This window comes from Macrosteles quadrilineatus, unplaced genomic scaffold (genome assembly GCF_028750875.1).
Source record: "Macrosteles quadrilineatus isolate MER2022 unplaced genomic scaffold, UCM_ALF_1.0 Scaffold_3__2_contigs__length_128488019, whole genome shotgun sequence".
Lineage (NCBI taxonomy): Eukaryota > Metazoa > Arthropoda > Insecta > Hemiptera > Cicadellidae > Macrosteles > Macrosteles quadrilineatus.
The window spans coordinates 105,732,542-105,749,138 of NW_026542596.1; the positions used below are offsets into that span (position 1 = coordinate 105,732,542).

The following is a 16,597-nucleotide window of genomic DNA, read 5'->3' on the forward strand; positions in this document are numbered from 1 at the left end:
ATTTTTATTCTGTGTTCGCTGCATTCAAACTACAAGTTTATTAGGCCGGGGCCACACGACGCGGATCATCCGCGCGACAACACATTGAATCAAATGAGAGTGGCCACACGGGACGATCCTAAGCCGCCTGGGCGGATTGTCCGCGCCATGTCGCGGATTGTCCGCGCGATCATAAGCCGCGTTGGAGGGGATGACACACGTAGTCTTATGAGAGTGGCCACACGATGCGGATTGTCCGCGCGGTTGGAGCTCATTTTCAAGCATTTGTAGTTGTTTTTTTTTTTTTTAGTTTGTGCTTGTGCGTTTCGGTTTATAGGTGACAAATGTTCGATACAGACAAATCAATAGAACTTGTTTTAAACAATGTGGGATTTCTCATTTTGTACATTTCTCATGAGGAAATCTTCCTTAGTTAATATGCGGTCAAAGCAATTGAAGTAGCTCGTCAAACGATGCTATCTACATGCGATAGTAACAATAAAAGACTCCGAATTAGGTTTCGCACGTGCTCGTAAAAGGTTCGGAACACAAATGGTTTATCGGTTATGAAATGGTGGACCCAATTTTCGGTTTGCCTTAGGCTCTAGCTCACCACACGCTTCTAATGCACAAACTAACTACGTGTTTTTTCCATAACTTCAACGAGAACGAGTGAATTCAACCATAGAACCTCATTACGTGAGCTGGGAAACCTCAACCGGAAGCGGTTCATCCGCCCCGTGTGGCCGGGACATCGTCGCGCGGCTTATGATCGTACGATCATAAGCCGCGCGGACGATCCGCCACGTGTGGCCCCGGCCTTACTTTTCCGAGAACCAGCCTTTATCAGGACTTCCGCTCCCACGCTAGTCGGCAACATGAACTGTGCGATATGAAAACAATACATCTTGAGTAAATATACTGTAATGTTGAATTTTGAGGTTGTGGTGTTCCTTCGTAAGCACATTCAATTATAATCTAGGAATATGTAAATTTATTGTTATACGTTAACTTTATTGATATTCGATTCGCTACAGTACTATTAAACCTATAACATTTTCAATTCATGTGCGTTGTATTTTAGAGTTAGGGAAACAAAAGAACCCTGTGTACAACTTATTTATATGATATTCTCATTGGTTGCAATTTAATAAGTGTTGTAGCAAAACACAAACACAAAATATATTGAAATAAAATTAAGTCAATGTTAAGTGAATACTATTAATAAACATATTTGCGACATAAGAATATTTAATTGAAGCCTAAAAAACAGTTTGAAAAAGGCATTCTATTCTTTATACTAGTAAAAATTAAAATGAGGGTATAATAAATAGTTTTCAAAGATCATGTGTTGATCAATGTACATTCATCTAGTCTTGAAAAAATAAGTATTTAAAAGCTTACTCCAAACATAATGAAGTTTATCGGTTGTTAACAAAATGTCATCATTTTTCAAACCATGTAAACCTTATAGTTTTCCAACTGTTGCCTTGTTTATTTTTTCTTTTTATGTTTTTTTTTTTTACTTTATGATGTTTCAATTAATGGTTCAAATATTCATAGTATATATATATTTCTGAACAAGAACATATACCCATGTATATATAACTAATAAACGTTCCATAAGCACTTTACACGAGAGAACACTGTTCGGCAAGTAGCCGGTAATCGTAACCGGTCATCATGAAGGAGCTTGGACGTCGTGCAACAGCGCTGAGCTATATTGGACGTCGTGCAACAGTCAAATATTTATTGGACGTCGTGGCACTTGGACGTCGTGCAACTGGCAGAGACTTTGGATGTCGTGCAAATGTTACTTTTTTACAATTCTATAGTGCGCTGTTTCACGACGTCCAAGTGCCACGACGTCCAAAGCTTGTAGAAAGACTATATTTTTGGCAGTTACTGTACTTTTGGACGTCGTGGCACTTGGACGTCGTGCAACAACTAAAAAATTATGTTTTGGACGTCGTGGCACTGAATAAATATTATTGGACGTCGTGGCACTTGGACGTCGTGCAATGCATCCTATTTCACTGAAGGTTCTTAGACCAAAACATACATAATAGGATAATGTAATCAAAACTGGTAAAATACATTATTAATTGAGGTGGGAATTCTAAAAAAAATAAATTTATGTTTTTTAGTTAAGTAGTTAGTAGATAAACAAATGATGATGCTTTGTGGCAAATCTGTGCGTGCATACCTTTAATTTAAGAGCAAAATTATGAAAACCGGTCGGGTAGAAGAGCCAAACGAACTTGGAAAAGAAAAACCAAATTTAACTCCCATAAGAAATGTTGGGAGTTAGTTGTTCAAAATATACGTCAGATAAATGAATATGAATGCCAATGCTTGATGGCAAATCTGTGCATATGCATACCTTTAGTTTAATATAAGACCAAAATTTTGAAAATCGGTCGGGAGCCGAACCGACTAGGAAAGGAAAAACCAATCCTTAGATATAGGGCCTATAGATTAGATTAATTATTTGGAATTAGATAAGTCACGTTAACAACAAAATGTTTAAGACTTTAATGACATAACCTTGATGTTCCGGGGCTGTTTTTTGGTTTTTAAAAACCTTCACCTGCTTAATAGCTACTATATTTTTTATTTACATTATGTGACGATAAAGAGATGAATGCTTATTTATTGAGATCTAAACATTACTATAGTACTTATTTTGATCTACCAAAAATCTTGGCCCTTATGGAATTCTGCGTCAATTTCATTATTATTAGGTAACATTGAAACACACATTAAATGTTAATTTTTAATAAACATGAAATTATAAGTTTTTTTTGTGGAGATCAACAATTAATTTAACTTCAACAGATGATCTCCTCCAATGATACCATGGCAGGAAGTAGAAGTAGAATATCCTGCGGAAGTCATCAAATGTGTTTAAACATACAAATCCCAAGCATAAGGTGAACGTAAAAGAGAAGGCAAACATGCGTAATGGAGTGGTCAAGTATTTAAGACTTCCTTCTGGTATTTGCCCTGGTAAAAAATCATAATGTGTTAATTGGTTAACATTTTAGTCTTTACCTATTCATTAAATTACGTATGTCTTTTGAAAATTGAGGAAATTCACCGATACGGTGACAGTTCTTCCTTTGTAAGAGAGCTAGTTTTGTTTATTATCAATAATGTTGAACTTTCAGCTTAGGTATGGACTCTGAGCCATATGTACATGATCCTGATACCACCCTACCCCTGATACCCCGTGTATCTAAAAAGCATTGATTTGAACACAAAAGCAATAATAGTCTGAAGAGCAAGATTTGAACCGAGTGCTCTAATATTTATACCAGTGCCCTCAGTCAGTTGTCTTACTCAAAAACATGGCTGGTTAGTATTATGGCACTATTGTATAAGAGATCGATAGAGTATTGAACAACAGAGGAATCAGAATTGCATAATCGTTGAATTGGTTTTGGACAGATAACAAATACATTATTGATTGCAAGTCAATCTTTTTTATCAAAATTTGATAGTCTGTTGTTTATTAATCAAAATTTGCATGCTTCAAAATAATTGTTTTGATAAGTATGTACCCAAAACATTCCCCTACTCCCTTTTGTTTTGATTACAATTTTTATAAATGAACTAGCATGAAAAATACTTCTCATAGTTGAAATAATTAATTAAATTACCAAAACTAATAGCACCATCCGGTTTGCAATATAAATGAGACTATAAGATGGTAGCAATATGGTAGGTAGATGGTTGTTGGTTATACCATAGACAAATAGAATGAATATAGACGGTCAGCTATGCTGCGGTTCGCACAAAATCTGGCGTCCACCGCTAGGATTGCCGTGTAGTTACGGCGCACACCGCTGCAGCGTCTGCTGGTAGCATACGGCAAGGAACCAACGACGGCAGCGAATCGAACACCGAGCGGCACATCACGGAACCTTCCTTTGACAGTCTATTTATTCTATTTGTATATGGTTGTACCTACCTAAAAGTTAGAATGTCGACAGGTGAATCCATAGAGCTATCCTTTACCAAGTCTTAAAATACAGAAATTGAACTCTGGCTTAAGAAACAGCTGATCTTAGCCTGCAATGAAGCTACATAGATCATCTCCTTCCATTCTACACTCACCCTGCAGTCCCATTCATCTCAAAACACATACAGTCTTAGTGAAGGTGATTAAATAACAAATGAGTGGTAGGAGATATATATACTCACGATCATCAGTATTTCCTTCCATTATAACAACTAAATCGTTGAGTATATAAGCAAGCCACATATACATGAGAATGCAGGTGTTAATCAGTGACACTGCCAGGAAGAACAAGTCTCGTAGGAGTCGCAGTATACTGATCCGAGTAGTAAGGAATATTCTGAGGGATTCAAAATATCCGTATTTGGGTATCCTTACAACAGTGAAGGGGAAGGAACAAAGTTCACAAGAATCTCGGACTGACCCTGTCAACCACTCTTCTAAACATGTAACATGTACCCAGCCCAACGTACCTGCTCGAATAGAAACATAGTAAATCATTGTTGTTGATCAGTAAAAAATAGCTTACCAACAGGGCGTGTTACAAAACATTTATTTTATTGTATAATATACAACTAAGATGAAGATGCATGATATTTTAGTGCCTATAAGGTGACACACCAACCTCACTGTAAATTTCATGAGGAATTGAATAATATCTTAACCAATGTTTTTTTACTTTTTGTTTTTGCCTGTAAGTGAGTTTTAAAACAGTTTTCATAGAATCTTATTTGATAAAATAATTCTTTGTAATTGAAAATGTACTAATGCAGAATGACTGAGCAACAATCTTCTGTTTTAGGTAAGAAAAGTGAAAAATGTAAATGAAAAAGTGTTCATATTTGTTTCTAAAGACCTTGTCAAGCAAAGTTGATCAACATCTGCATATCTGTATAACAACAGTTTACTCAACTCAATAGTAAAATATCCCTTTATAAATGTTGGAAAATTCTTCTATAGTATAGTGTTGACTGATATAAATCAAAATGCCATACGGGTGGTGAAAAGTAACTGTATACCCAATTCTAATACTAGTTGTAAATGATAGGGGGTACGATACTTAACCCTTTAAGACTCAAAGGCTGATATATTAAACATAAAGTAGTATTACAGTAGTAGTAAACCACTGATCGAACCAATTAATGGTAGTCAGCTCAGCAGTGGAAGTTGTTGATATCGGACAGTACACAAGTAGGGTTTGAAAATGTCATTACAAATCTGATATTAGTTTTACTACTTAATGCTATTTTTGTGTCCACCTAAAAACTTATTTTAGAATTACCTATTTTTATTTTTAGGTTCATAAAAATATGAATGATTAAATCCTTGGAGTTTGCATTAGTGCGTATAGCTGCATATAGTGGCAGAATATTTCAGTTCTGGCGGAGAGGCTGCAATTTTAGGTGGTTACAGTATACAAGTTTCTGAACCTAAAACCGCCCAGACCCCAATTTTTAAGGACCTCGGTCGTCCGTAATGACGTCATCAAAATGGCGGCCGTAAGAGGATGTTGGGTCCCCATGAATTGGCTATAACGACCGAATGCCTGAACCGATTTTCATTAAATTTGGCGCGCAAGTGCTTGAATACATTATCTCGGCCTGGGTTGAAAATGGTAAAGTTTCATCAAGTCATTTCAAAATGGCGGCTGTTCAAAAGTAAAAAAATTATGAGGAAAATAATTGTGAACTGTTTTATACAGGGTGAGTTTTAAATGAGTTCCCCACCCCCTACTTTTTCATACATTTCTTAAGATATCAACTCCGAACCACGTAAGATCATTGTAGAGTAGCAAGTACTTAATTTTGAATGGGTTTAAATGTTTAGCCGCCATCTTGGATACAATGTTATTTTTTCAAATGTAAAGGTAGGGTCGTGACCCACCGTTTCAAACAAGACTTTTACGCTGAATACGATGCTGCAATCCGCTTTAAAAAATGTTGATCCATTCTAAAGTTATGAAAACTTTTTATAACTTTATTTTAGTCCATTATAACATTGTGCATTTACAAACTAAGGCCATAATCTCAAAATAGTGCTAGATAAAGATAAGTGGACACCACCATTCATTGTTGACCTATTTTCACTCGGTTATGACGGATGTATTTTTTTCTGCCGCCATCTTGGATCCGCCATTTTGAAATGTGATAAATTATTTTAAATATGAAGGTGGTGTTGTGACCCATCATTTTGAACTACTTTTTTATGCTGAATTCAATGCCGCAATCCGTTTTTCATTGTCATATTTGATTTTTGAAATATTGACATTTTAAATAAAAATAATTGTAATATTTTATCAAGAAAGCTTGATAACAAAAATGGATAAAATAGTTTATCACATTTCAAAATGGCGGATCCAAGATGGCGGCTGAAAAAATACATCCGTCATAACCGAGTGAAAATAGGTCAACAATGAATGGTGGTGTCCACTTATCTTTATCTAGCACTATTTTGAGATTATGGCCTTAGTTTGTAAATGCACAATGTTAAAATGGACTAAAAATAAAGTTATATAAAGTTCTCATTACTTTAGAATGGATCAACATTTTTTTAAACGGATTGCAGCATCGTTTTTCGTATTCAGCGTAAAAGTCTTGTATGAGACGGTGGGTCACAACCCTACCTTTACGTTTGAAAAAATAACTTTGTATCAAATATGGCGAATCCAAGATGGCGGCCAAAAATTTAAACCCAGTCAAAATGAAGTACTTGCTACTCTACAATGATCTGATGTGATTCCGAGTTGATATCTTAAGAAATGTATAAAAAAGTAGGGGGGGGGGGACTCATTAAAAACTCACCCTGTATAAAACAGTTCACAATTATTTTCCTCATTTTTTTTCCTCATAGACAAATAGAATAAATATAGACTGGCGGCAGTGCTGTAGTTAGCATATGTTCCGGCACCCACAGCTAGGAGTGCCGTGTAGTTACGGCGCACGCCGCTGCAGCGTCTGCTGGTAGCATACGGCTCCTGTGCTCCTCGCCTGCAGCGGTGTGCGATGTAACTACATGGCACTTTAATACTTTTCAATGAAATAGGTATTTTAAGCAAAGTATGAATGGAGATGAGTGTAGGATGAGTGACGCGATCTTTTAGTCTTGTTAGTGACTAAGACCGACATATTCCTTAGACACAGCTGTTAATTAGTAGCCTATACAGCTAATGGCAACTAAGGGACTTTATTTGTAATTTACATCAATAAAATACCTTTACAGTGACATGGAGAAGATATTAAATCAGTTCCTGCGTTGAACTTGAAGCATATTCTACAAGAGACGGAACTTTCACTGCTAACTGCATTAGTTATTGGAGTATCTGACAGGTTTACATCAGAGAGCCTATCCACCCCTTGTGGATATTCGGGCAAAGCAGTTACACTTGCATCAGCCATGACTTAAATTTACTTGTTAACTGGATCCAAAAATGTTGGGTTATTTATATCAACTTTGTTTCTATGGTTAACAAACTTTATTCCAAGTTCCCCAAAAATATTACTACTATAAGTTTATTTTAAGTCTGCAGCTGTGTTTATTAAATTGTCAATTATTATCAAAGTCAAAATAAGAATAGTCAATTTCAGTACAACATTTCCATCACTATTTATTTACTCATTTTAACAATATTAAAACAGAAACATAAAGATTAATCAATGGTCATACATATATATGAAATTAGTCATTAACAGTGTTTGAAATTTTAAAAATTGGTTTTTAGGTTGAGTGTGCCCTGCGGCTTTAGCAGAAAAATTATAGAATTTGAGGGGGGAAAGAATTTAACCATTATCAAAATATATTTTACAATAAGAACTACAATCCTCTTGCTACCTGGTCAAACTATACGGATGTTGTACAGATATTGCAAACACTATAATTTCTTACCACAAAGTGAGATTTCATAATCTACCTACTACTCTTGATAAACAATAAAAACCTATATTTTCACCTTATGATAGAAACACGAACATTAACAAAACTTTTACAATTCATAGGTTTCACATATTGGTAACACCTGGCATCTTGATCCTTTATCTTGTAAATTTACAAGTAAAATGGTGGTTTAAAATAAGTTGAAATGTAACATATTGAGCTACGCTTCTAGTGGAGCGCTTATATAAAATCAAAAAAACAATGTAAAAATAATACCATCTGTTTTTGCAAGGATAGTACACAGGCACAGTGGCGGTTCCAAGAGGGCTATAGGGGCTTAAGCCCCACCCCCCACCCCATTGGACCCTAAAATATAAATTTAACTATGTACATTTTGTATTAAAAACGTGAGGTTTTTGGACACAGTTCTAGACATTAAAATGGCTTTAAAAAGTCGCCAAATGGCTTAAGCTTTCAAAATAGCAAATTTTCTGGGGGAGAGACGCTCCTTTTTGTGTGGAGCACCCCTGTTAGCCCCCCACCCTCTTGACAAGGTCCTAGAAGTGCCACTGCACACCAGGGTTGCCACCGGTCCCGATTCTGCCGGGACAGTCCCGATTTTGGTTCCCTATGCCCGTAATATGATCCTATGTTAATCCGGGGGGGAGGGAGGCAATGTCCCTATTTTTCCCTAACGTAAGGTGGCAACCCTGCACTGCACAGGCCACAGGCACAATGAATCAATTCGGGTAGGTTCTTTTAATATTAAAACCAAGCAAACCATTAAATAAACAGACGTTTATTTATACATTTTATTTACAAATGTTCTGTTCATTTGTACACAGAATTACACTAATATTTACAGATTGTGAAAAAAAAAAACTACAACGAGTAGCAAAGTTTAAGGCCACAAACTTATAAAACGCTTTGGAAAAATTAACCCATTGACTGTAGATAAACCTTGAGATGAGACTGACAATTGAGTTAGGGGATTCAATCTTGAAACAGGGGGCATATTTATAACAAAATAATTGTTTAAATAATAAATAATCATTGAAAATGTTGCTCATTTTTGTTAATTGTAATTTAATAGCCATTTTGTTCAGTCTTTTATTTTTGTCGTAAAGTGGGTTTGGGTTTATATCTTTTAATTGGATGATTGTAATCTATTCAAAAAGAGTACATACAGCCAATGGTTCAACCACGGAGGTGTATTTTAAAACTAGACAGTTGTTGAATAAAATTAAATGCATAAGAAGATTGTTTTTTAAATTTAGTAACTTAGTTATGAAAAACGATAGTGGAACAAAACAACTTTTATAACAAATTTAAAGTTGTGCTTCTTTGTGCAATGATATCAGTCAATGCTAAATTAGTTTGTGGTTGGGGTGGTTGCATCACGGTGTGTTAATTTAACAATGGAAAAAGCTAATTTTACTAAGAGATTTTGTTTGCTTTTATCACTGTTACAATTGAATACAAGCACAATAAACTTTCCTGGAGGTTGGTGTGTAGTGTGAGTAAATTAATAAGTTACCGGTAATGAAATGTGAGATATAATAATTGTCATTGAATTTGAACGGGGTTTATGAAGGCCATTGCATGGAAAAGAAGACATGTTCAACATGTTAATGTATAAAATTAATTAGTAAAGTGCTCAATTAGAATCTTTTTACCTGGTTGATAAAACAGACGGATAAAAACCTCTAACTAAATAGAAATAAAGATTAATTCATGATAAATGGCTGATTAATTTGGTAACCAACAAAAACTTGGAACTTAACTAATGTTTCTTGAATGAGGACTAGATTTACACCACTAAAGGCACAAACAGTATATAACATCCCACTTCAAACTATACATTAAACAACGCATGGCTTAAGACAAATAAACAACTTAATATTAAAAAACAATATCGTATTATTTACAAAACAATAGGAATCAACAACTATTAACGGGGAGTTTACACGTTCAAACTTACGATTCCCTTATTTTACAAAAATAAGGAAAGTAGTTTCACCGGCAAATATACCTAATTACATCTAACGTGATCAAGGCCTCTTCTCCGTAATTGGTCCCAGGGCTGGAACAGGTTGTGACTATGTCACGGGCCCTCGGCAATGAAATGTAAACAACGCTAACACGTGTCACCGATCGGTGTGAAAAATGTCGTTAAAACTCCAACCAAAACACTGTTTAACTTGTTAAAAAGTTTCATCAAATTTTAAGAACACCAAGTCAATTTAGTAATTCACTTGTCAATTTTGCTTTCAAAAATGGAAAATTTATTTTAAAAACTATGTTTCCGATAACAATCGCAACACGACTGCGATGAGATTCAAACAGTTGGAAGTTAGCTCCGTGAGGAGCCGAGTTGAGCTCACGCGACCTTTGGCGGCTGTTGGAAGCCGTAGATGAGGAAGACGGTGTACATGACGAAGGCGAGAGTAATGGCGATCAAAGCGTACATGAAGAGATTCAGCTCAGGTTGTCTGTAGCGATTCTTGCGCAACCACTCTAGCACATCCAGCTCGTTCTCAAACCCACCTGAAAAATAGTAAACGTTGTTGGAAAATGAATAGTGTAATTTCAGAGTTCAGAGTGTCTATGGCTCAATTTGGGAAGGGACACGGTGGAACTGCAATCCAAAACCTAAAAAATATATTTACGCTTTTAAGGTTAATAGTTTTGTCTACAAAAATTCCTAAATGTTGCATATTGGTTTACAGTTTTGTTTTTTGTTTTTTGCTGTACAGAGACAAAGTTGTAATAAAATAAGAGCGATTGTCTAAGGAGTTAGAACTGAAAGTAAGTAAAAGAAAATACCAAAAATTGGTCATATCTTTGAGATTGAGGATTAAGTGACCATCAGCAAGCGCAAGTGCTAAACTGTAATGTAGGCCTCGTTGTTTTCTCTTTACTCAATGAACAACTGAGTATGCATAAAGGAAATGTTGAAAATTGTTTTATAAAATCTTAAAAATTGAAAATGTTTAACATGCAAAGAGAATACTTAAGTCAGACAACTTCTAATCTTTTTGAGTAACTGACTTATATAGTTAAACCTGTTATACTGATTTTAAAACAAATGGCTTTGTGTGGAGGGAGATTTCTGAAGTTCTCCTTAATTACCTAAAGGAATTACCATTTTGGTCTTCTGGATTTATGGACCAAAATATTAAGAGGGCTCCAAACCATTGTATTACAACACCACTACAAGCCATTGATAATTGGATTTATGGAACCCGGACCCCTAGCCTGAAGTCCTACAAGCTAACCAATGTACCAGGCACTTCTTTTGTACTCACAAGAGTCTTTTTAAATAAATATATTTTAATTGAGGTGACCTAAATATCCATTGATTGTGGTAGAGGCGTTACAGTACCTCTGTAGATGCTGGGGAATCGGTTGCGGAAATAGACGACCGAGGGAAGTTTGGTGACGCCCCACTTGCGGGCATAGCGAGGGTCGCCCATCTTGACTATCGTCACATCCATGTTGTCTGTCTCACTGTCGATCTTCTCCAACCGTTCCAACACATCCATACTCTCATCATTGTCAACTTCATCTGGACCACAGTTTAATGTGTTATTGACATTAAATAGCACTGTTATGGTCTTTAGAGTAGAACTATGTCACATCACTATTATAGTAGACTGCCTTTTCGGTCTCATTGCAGTTGGTCAGTAACCAATCCCATTACTGCTCTGTAAATGGCCAACTGCATTCTGCTATGTGTTTGAAAACATCAGCCTAATCAGTCTACCATGATAGTGATGTGACATGGTTCCATCTTGCAGAAAATGAGTGTATTAAATAAATGGGATTGTAATTCCATCAACCTTATTTATAGAATTAGTGACGTAAATAATTAAATGTAACAGCAATTTTTTTAGTTGACTGTACAAGATAACAAAAGTGATGGTGGTGGCAGAAGAGTTCAAATGTGCATGCGCTTCCTGCTAGCCACACTAAAAAAATCTACACATACTATTGAACTATTTGAAATTGACTAAGCTAGATAATACCCAATTAATTCAATGTAACAGCAGTTTTTTATGTAACTATACAAGATAACAAAGTGATGGTGGTGGAAAAGTTCAAATGAGCATACGCTTCCTTGTGTGGCTAGCAACACTAATAGAATTATAAGTCATATACTGTGACATTGCCTAACCATAGAGGTTATTGAGGTCGTAATATACAGTACTGTGACATTAACTAACCATAGAGGTTATTGAGGTTGTAATATACAGTAGAACCCCAGTTAACCAAAACCGGGTTAACCGAAACCCGGGTTATCCGAAACGGTTCTATAAATTAATACAGGGCTAAAATATAAGTACAATAAGTAATATGTAAACAGAGAGGCCATTTTCTCTATAGTTTTGACTATGTTCTGACCCATTAGAACATTTTTGTAGCTGAAATAAAACACTGTATTATATAGACATTGTTTTAAATTCATTTTTCCTACACACCGTGGTTATATATTGGTTATTTTAGCATTTGACGGGTTAACCGAAAAATTGGTTTTTTCGAAATGGCTCTTCCCCCTTTATTTCGGTTAACCGGGGTTCTACTGTACAGTACTGTGACATTAACTAACCATAGAGGTTATTGTCGTCGTGGTGGTTAACTGGTTAAAAATGTAAAATTGTTCCTATTCCATTCTTGCTTTTTAATTACTATAAGCCCATCCACTTGTAACTATTTTTGGGACTCGAGATTCGAAGATTCGAGGTTAGGCTTTTTTAGGATTCAAGATTCAAAATTCCTGGATTTGACCAGACTACACATACTATTGAACTATATGAAATTGACTAAGCTAGATAATATACAATCACTACGCTTTTACTAATTTCTAAAGGTGCAAAAACACACATATTGAAACTGAAATAGCTGTATATAAAATATAAAATTAAACAAAAAAAACAATAATATTGAATAACTTACAGAAGTAAACTGCCAGGAACTCATTCTCATCTAGCAGCTTATCAAGCATTTTTCTATTAACTTCTTCAATTTCATTTTTTAGTTCAAATATCTCCTGTGATGTCAACCAGGCTAAAAGCTTTTCTTCGTCCAGTAAATCACCTAAAATTAAATAATAGAGATTAACACCAAAGAAATAATCTATCACAAAACTAAAATACTTTAGGTAATGTATAAGTATTAAAATGTATGTCAATTAAGAAGATTATCGATCAATCTCAACGTTAGACAAAACTACTGACATCTTTTCCAGCATTGTTTTCTATGAATTGGAATAATTACAGGTTCCTTCATTGTAAGCATAAATCCTAGGAGCAAAATAATAAAAATTGTAAATGTAAAACAAAAAATTCGAAATCTGGTTGCTTTTGACCCTCTTGTGAAATTGTGGAAACAATTTTAGATACAATTTCTAAAAGGACAAACTATGAAAAACCTGGTTTCATCTGGCAAAAATGGTTCGTTTTGTAGAACCCTTATCATAAAGCAGAACCATGAATGAATAAATAATTCAACAAAAATATTAACAAACGGCTTAATCAATCACCACCATTAAAGTAATAAAAACTCAAATTATGTCACGCAACCTTTTTCTATGCAATTCTTTGTCCACTAACATAAGATAGTGGTTACAGGGAGTGATATAACTAAATCTAGAATATTGCTTGTAGATTCTATAAAAAAAAATTATTTACACCATTTCACATAAATGGTAATCAATCTATATCTATATAAAAATTACTGATACACTACATGAAACTTGGTAGGTACCGTAAACAATAAGGCTTTTTTGTTCTAAAATTTAACCCCACATATTATATAAAAAATGTTCGTCTATACGTGTAGATTTGCAGAATGACCTTAGATTTTTGAAAAAATCCCTTTGGCTCTGCCCCAGTGGCTTTTAAAGTTCCCATGTTATCCTTATGAAGAACATATTTGTTTACATTATGATCAGCCGGGTAATTTAATTTGTGTTAATATTTTAGTTGCAATTTAAGGAAATGTGTGCTACAAAGAATATATTTTTAACATATTTCTAGATTTAATAGTACCAAGGTATGTGTACATCTATGAAAACAGAAAAGATTAATTTTATAACCACTAACTATACATTGTATATTTTTACCCGGCAAAGCCGGGATTTGCTGCTAGTATGAATTGAATGAATGAATGAGATCCACACACTACACTGGTTGAATGGATATTCCACGCATGGATTTAGTCATATTCATTTGAATCATTCATATTCACAGGAATAACAAACTAGTAAACATGAACATTACTCATAACATTGCCACCTGTAATTAAAGGCCGCGGTGTTGATGTGTGGCAACGTCGCACCAGGATGGCTATTAAACATTGCTCATACGTTCCATTATAAATTAGTGCAACAGCTGTTTCAGAATGGCAAACTGCGGTGTTGCCACTTGTGTCTCGCCGCAGCCTTGTATTAGAGGTGGCTATGACGGTACATAACAAGGCGTGTATGATGTCACCCGCCGACCCGGCCGGTGCTGTTTTTAATTCACACAGCTGCCACCTGTCAAATTCTTTGTTATTGTCGTTTGTTTTTTTGTAAGTTCTGTGAAAATAAATAAATGAAAAACAAACAACAATAACAAAGAATTTGACAGATGGCAGCTGTGTGAATTGAGAGCAAAACCACAATGGTCGGCGGGTGACGTCACACGCGCAACTGAGGCAACACCTCAGATATTTCATAAACATAAATAATTATCAACATAACAAACTTTACAAATGAAATAAGAAGTTATTATATTGTTGCACAGAATTGATTGTATAATAGGGTCAAAATTCCTATAAAAAAAACTTAATCTTAAACAACACACTTGACTATAATAATGGCACAATACCTCGTCAAGTAATCCAAATGTTGATTGAGGTTAACAACCTACATGTTTTGCCGTAAATACGGCATCGTCAGGGTTACAAAAATGAAGACATCGATGTCACACGCACACAATAAATAAACGAATACAAACATTTAATTACGGAAAGACAAAGTAAACATTTAATTGACATTGATAGGCCTAAACACACTTGTTTACATTAATGGTATTAAACTTACAAATCATGTTTAGCCCATACAACTTTACACATTAAACTTATTTCTAATATTCTAATGGCAGTGAGTGATTTCAAACCATAACATAATCTCTCAGATAAGTTATGAGTAAAGTGATTGTTAGGCCCATCAGTGGGAACATTTTAACGGTTTTGACAGTTGTTTTATTGTTAGGTTAGTTTAGGATTAGTAATGGCAAAAATTACTGTACGTCACAAAATGTTACTGTACTTGCATGATTATCCCATACGGACAGGAAATAAAAAGGAACAACCACACTTGTCCGGTAACCACCTATTTTCTAGACTAGTAACGTAATATACTATTTTATTGAATTGAAAAATAGGACCACATGGTCCTTTTTTTACAGTTACACCCTCGTAAACATAATATAAGCTAAACAATTCATTTGAACAAAAAACATTTTAATTCTGAATTTATGGTGGGAAAAAATAATAGTCATTATTTGAACAGTTTACATTTCAACAGTTCATGATCATAAATGCAGCAAATTTAAATACTCATCTTCAGTAAAGTATTTAATTAAGTGTTTAAAATCAATAGTTTCAATGTTTAAAACAAATTACCATCATAAGCTAGAGGAACTCTCTTGCGGAAGTAGATCAGTGAAGGCGTGTGGATGATATTGTATCTAGCAGATGCTTCTGGATCTGAGATTTTCACCATGTCAATACCTGGAGGGAAAACATTGTCAATAAATAAATTGTATACAATATACAATGACAGATTGTCATGTCCAACTTAAAACACCAATATTTTCCATACCTGTGGGGATAACTAGGTTCAAGTAAAGGGTGCGGAGGGGTGATAACCAGTAAGGATGAGGGATGTGCATTACTACCCCATGTGTAAAGGGAGTGTCTACTAAGAAATTTTTTTTAATTTTAAGTGAATTTCAAGGTATTCTAATAGGAGTTTTGTAGTGGATAAGTCCTTATCAATTAGTTGAATCAAAGGATGCAGATAATATGTTTGTACAATTTTAACCTTAATTGTTTTTTTTACCCAATACCAAGCAGTAAACTATCAGTATAATGAGTGATAAATTTTCCTTTATATTAATTTGAGTACTTTCTTTGGAATAAATCTTTCACAAGTGGAAATGACGACTTGTTGGCAAATACTCTAACGTGGTATTCAGCCAGTGCCGTGATTGCCCTAGTACTTATTCAAATTTAAAACAAAATCAACTCACCATACAGATCTGCCTCATCATCAATCATTTCCAGTTCTTCCAGAATCTCATCACATTCAGGACAATCTTCATCATCTAGAAAAAAAACCATTGTTATGATTTAGTCCCCAGCATGTCACAAGTACATTTTATTTATAATAGCTGTGGTGATTTCAATGTTAAGGTTGATAATGGATCTTGGGAAGCTTAGATTATACACACGGTAACAAACTCAACTTCAAAGGAATACAGAAGTCTATCAGTAATTTAGGGTAGGCCTACTTGCAGCACTTGGCCAAATTAACTCGAGGGAGGGAATTTAAATTGTTATTGCAATGTATTGTTTTTTTTTCTTATTGAGCTTATTTTTTGTCTGTAAAATTTAGGCATAACATATTTGTAATGTTTATCTGTTATTACAATAATACAATTTCTATATGGTTTTCCT

At 34.8% G+C, this 16,597-nt stretch overlaps 2 protein-coding genes across 3 annotated transcripts; both read right to left on the reverse strand.

Moving 5' to 3' along the window:
* Positions 1-2,741: 2,741 nt before the first annotated feature.
* Positions 2,742-7,525, reverse strand: LOC128989889 (E3 ubiquitin-protein ligase MARCHF3-like). 2 transcript variants are annotated; one of them, XM_054412014.1, is made up of 3 exons: positions 7,212-7,525; positions 4,186-4,473; positions 2,742-2,864 (listed from the first exon to the last, which is right to left on the reverse strand). In XM_054412014.1, the coding sequence occupies exons 1-3, from the start codon at positions 7,393-7,395 to the stop codon at positions 2,800-2,802; spliced, it is 537 nt and encodes a 178-aa protein (XP_054267989.1). In that variant the 5' UTR covers positions 7,396-7,525; the 3' UTR covers positions 2,742-2,799. The 2 variants fall into 2 exon arrangements, with proteins under 2 accessions (XP_054267989.1, XP_054267988.1); XM_054412013.1 differs by having other exon boundaries at positions 2,742-2,985.
* A 1,123-nt stretch (positions 7,526-8,648) lies between these two features.
* LOC128989443 (uncharacterized) lies at positions 8,649-16,261 on the reverse strand. The gene is made up of 5 exons (XM_054411335.1): positions 16,171-16,261; positions 15,542-15,649; positions 12,827-12,967; positions 11,256-11,438; positions 8,649-10,417 (listed from the first exon to the last, which is right to left on the reverse strand). The coding sequence occupies exons 1-5, from the start codon at positions 16,259-16,261 to the stop codon at positions 10,251-10,253; spliced, it is 690 nt and encodes a 229-aa protein (XP_054267310.1). The 3' UTR covers positions 8,649-10,250.
* Between the last annotated feature and the right edge of the window lie 336 nt (positions 16,262-16,597).

What these genes read in the sequence shown, in the direction of transcription:
- LOC128989889 (XM_054412013.1), bottom strand. Translation starts at nt 7,395, where the DNA reads ATGGCTGATGCAAGTGTAACTGCTTTGCCCGAATATCCACAAGGGGTG. An exon ending in TTCTCCATGTCACTGTAAAG is followed by an intron (nt 4,474 to 7,211) that starts GTATTTTATTGA and finishes CTATTCGAGCAG; the next exon opens with GTACGTTGGGCTGGGTACAT. An exon ending in GGAAGGAAATACTGATGATC is followed by an intron (nt 2,986 to 4,185) that starts GTGAGTATATAT and finishes ATTTTTTACCAG; the next exon opens with GGCAAATACCAGAAGGAAGT.
- LOC128989443 (XM_054411335.1), bottom strand. Translation starts at nt 16,261, where the DNA reads ATGGTTTTTTTTCTAGATGATGAAGATTGTCCTGAATGTGATGAGATT. An exon ending in TGATGAGGCAGATCTGTATG is followed by an intron (nt 15,650 to 16,170) that starts GTGAGTTGATTT and finishes TTTTCCCTCCAG; the next exon opens with GTATTGACATGGTGAAAATC. An exon ending in ATTCCCCAGCATCTACAGAG is followed by an intron (nt 10,418 to 11,255) that starts GTACTGTAACGC and finishes ACTATTTTTCAG; the next exon opens with GTGGGTTTGAGAACGAGCTG.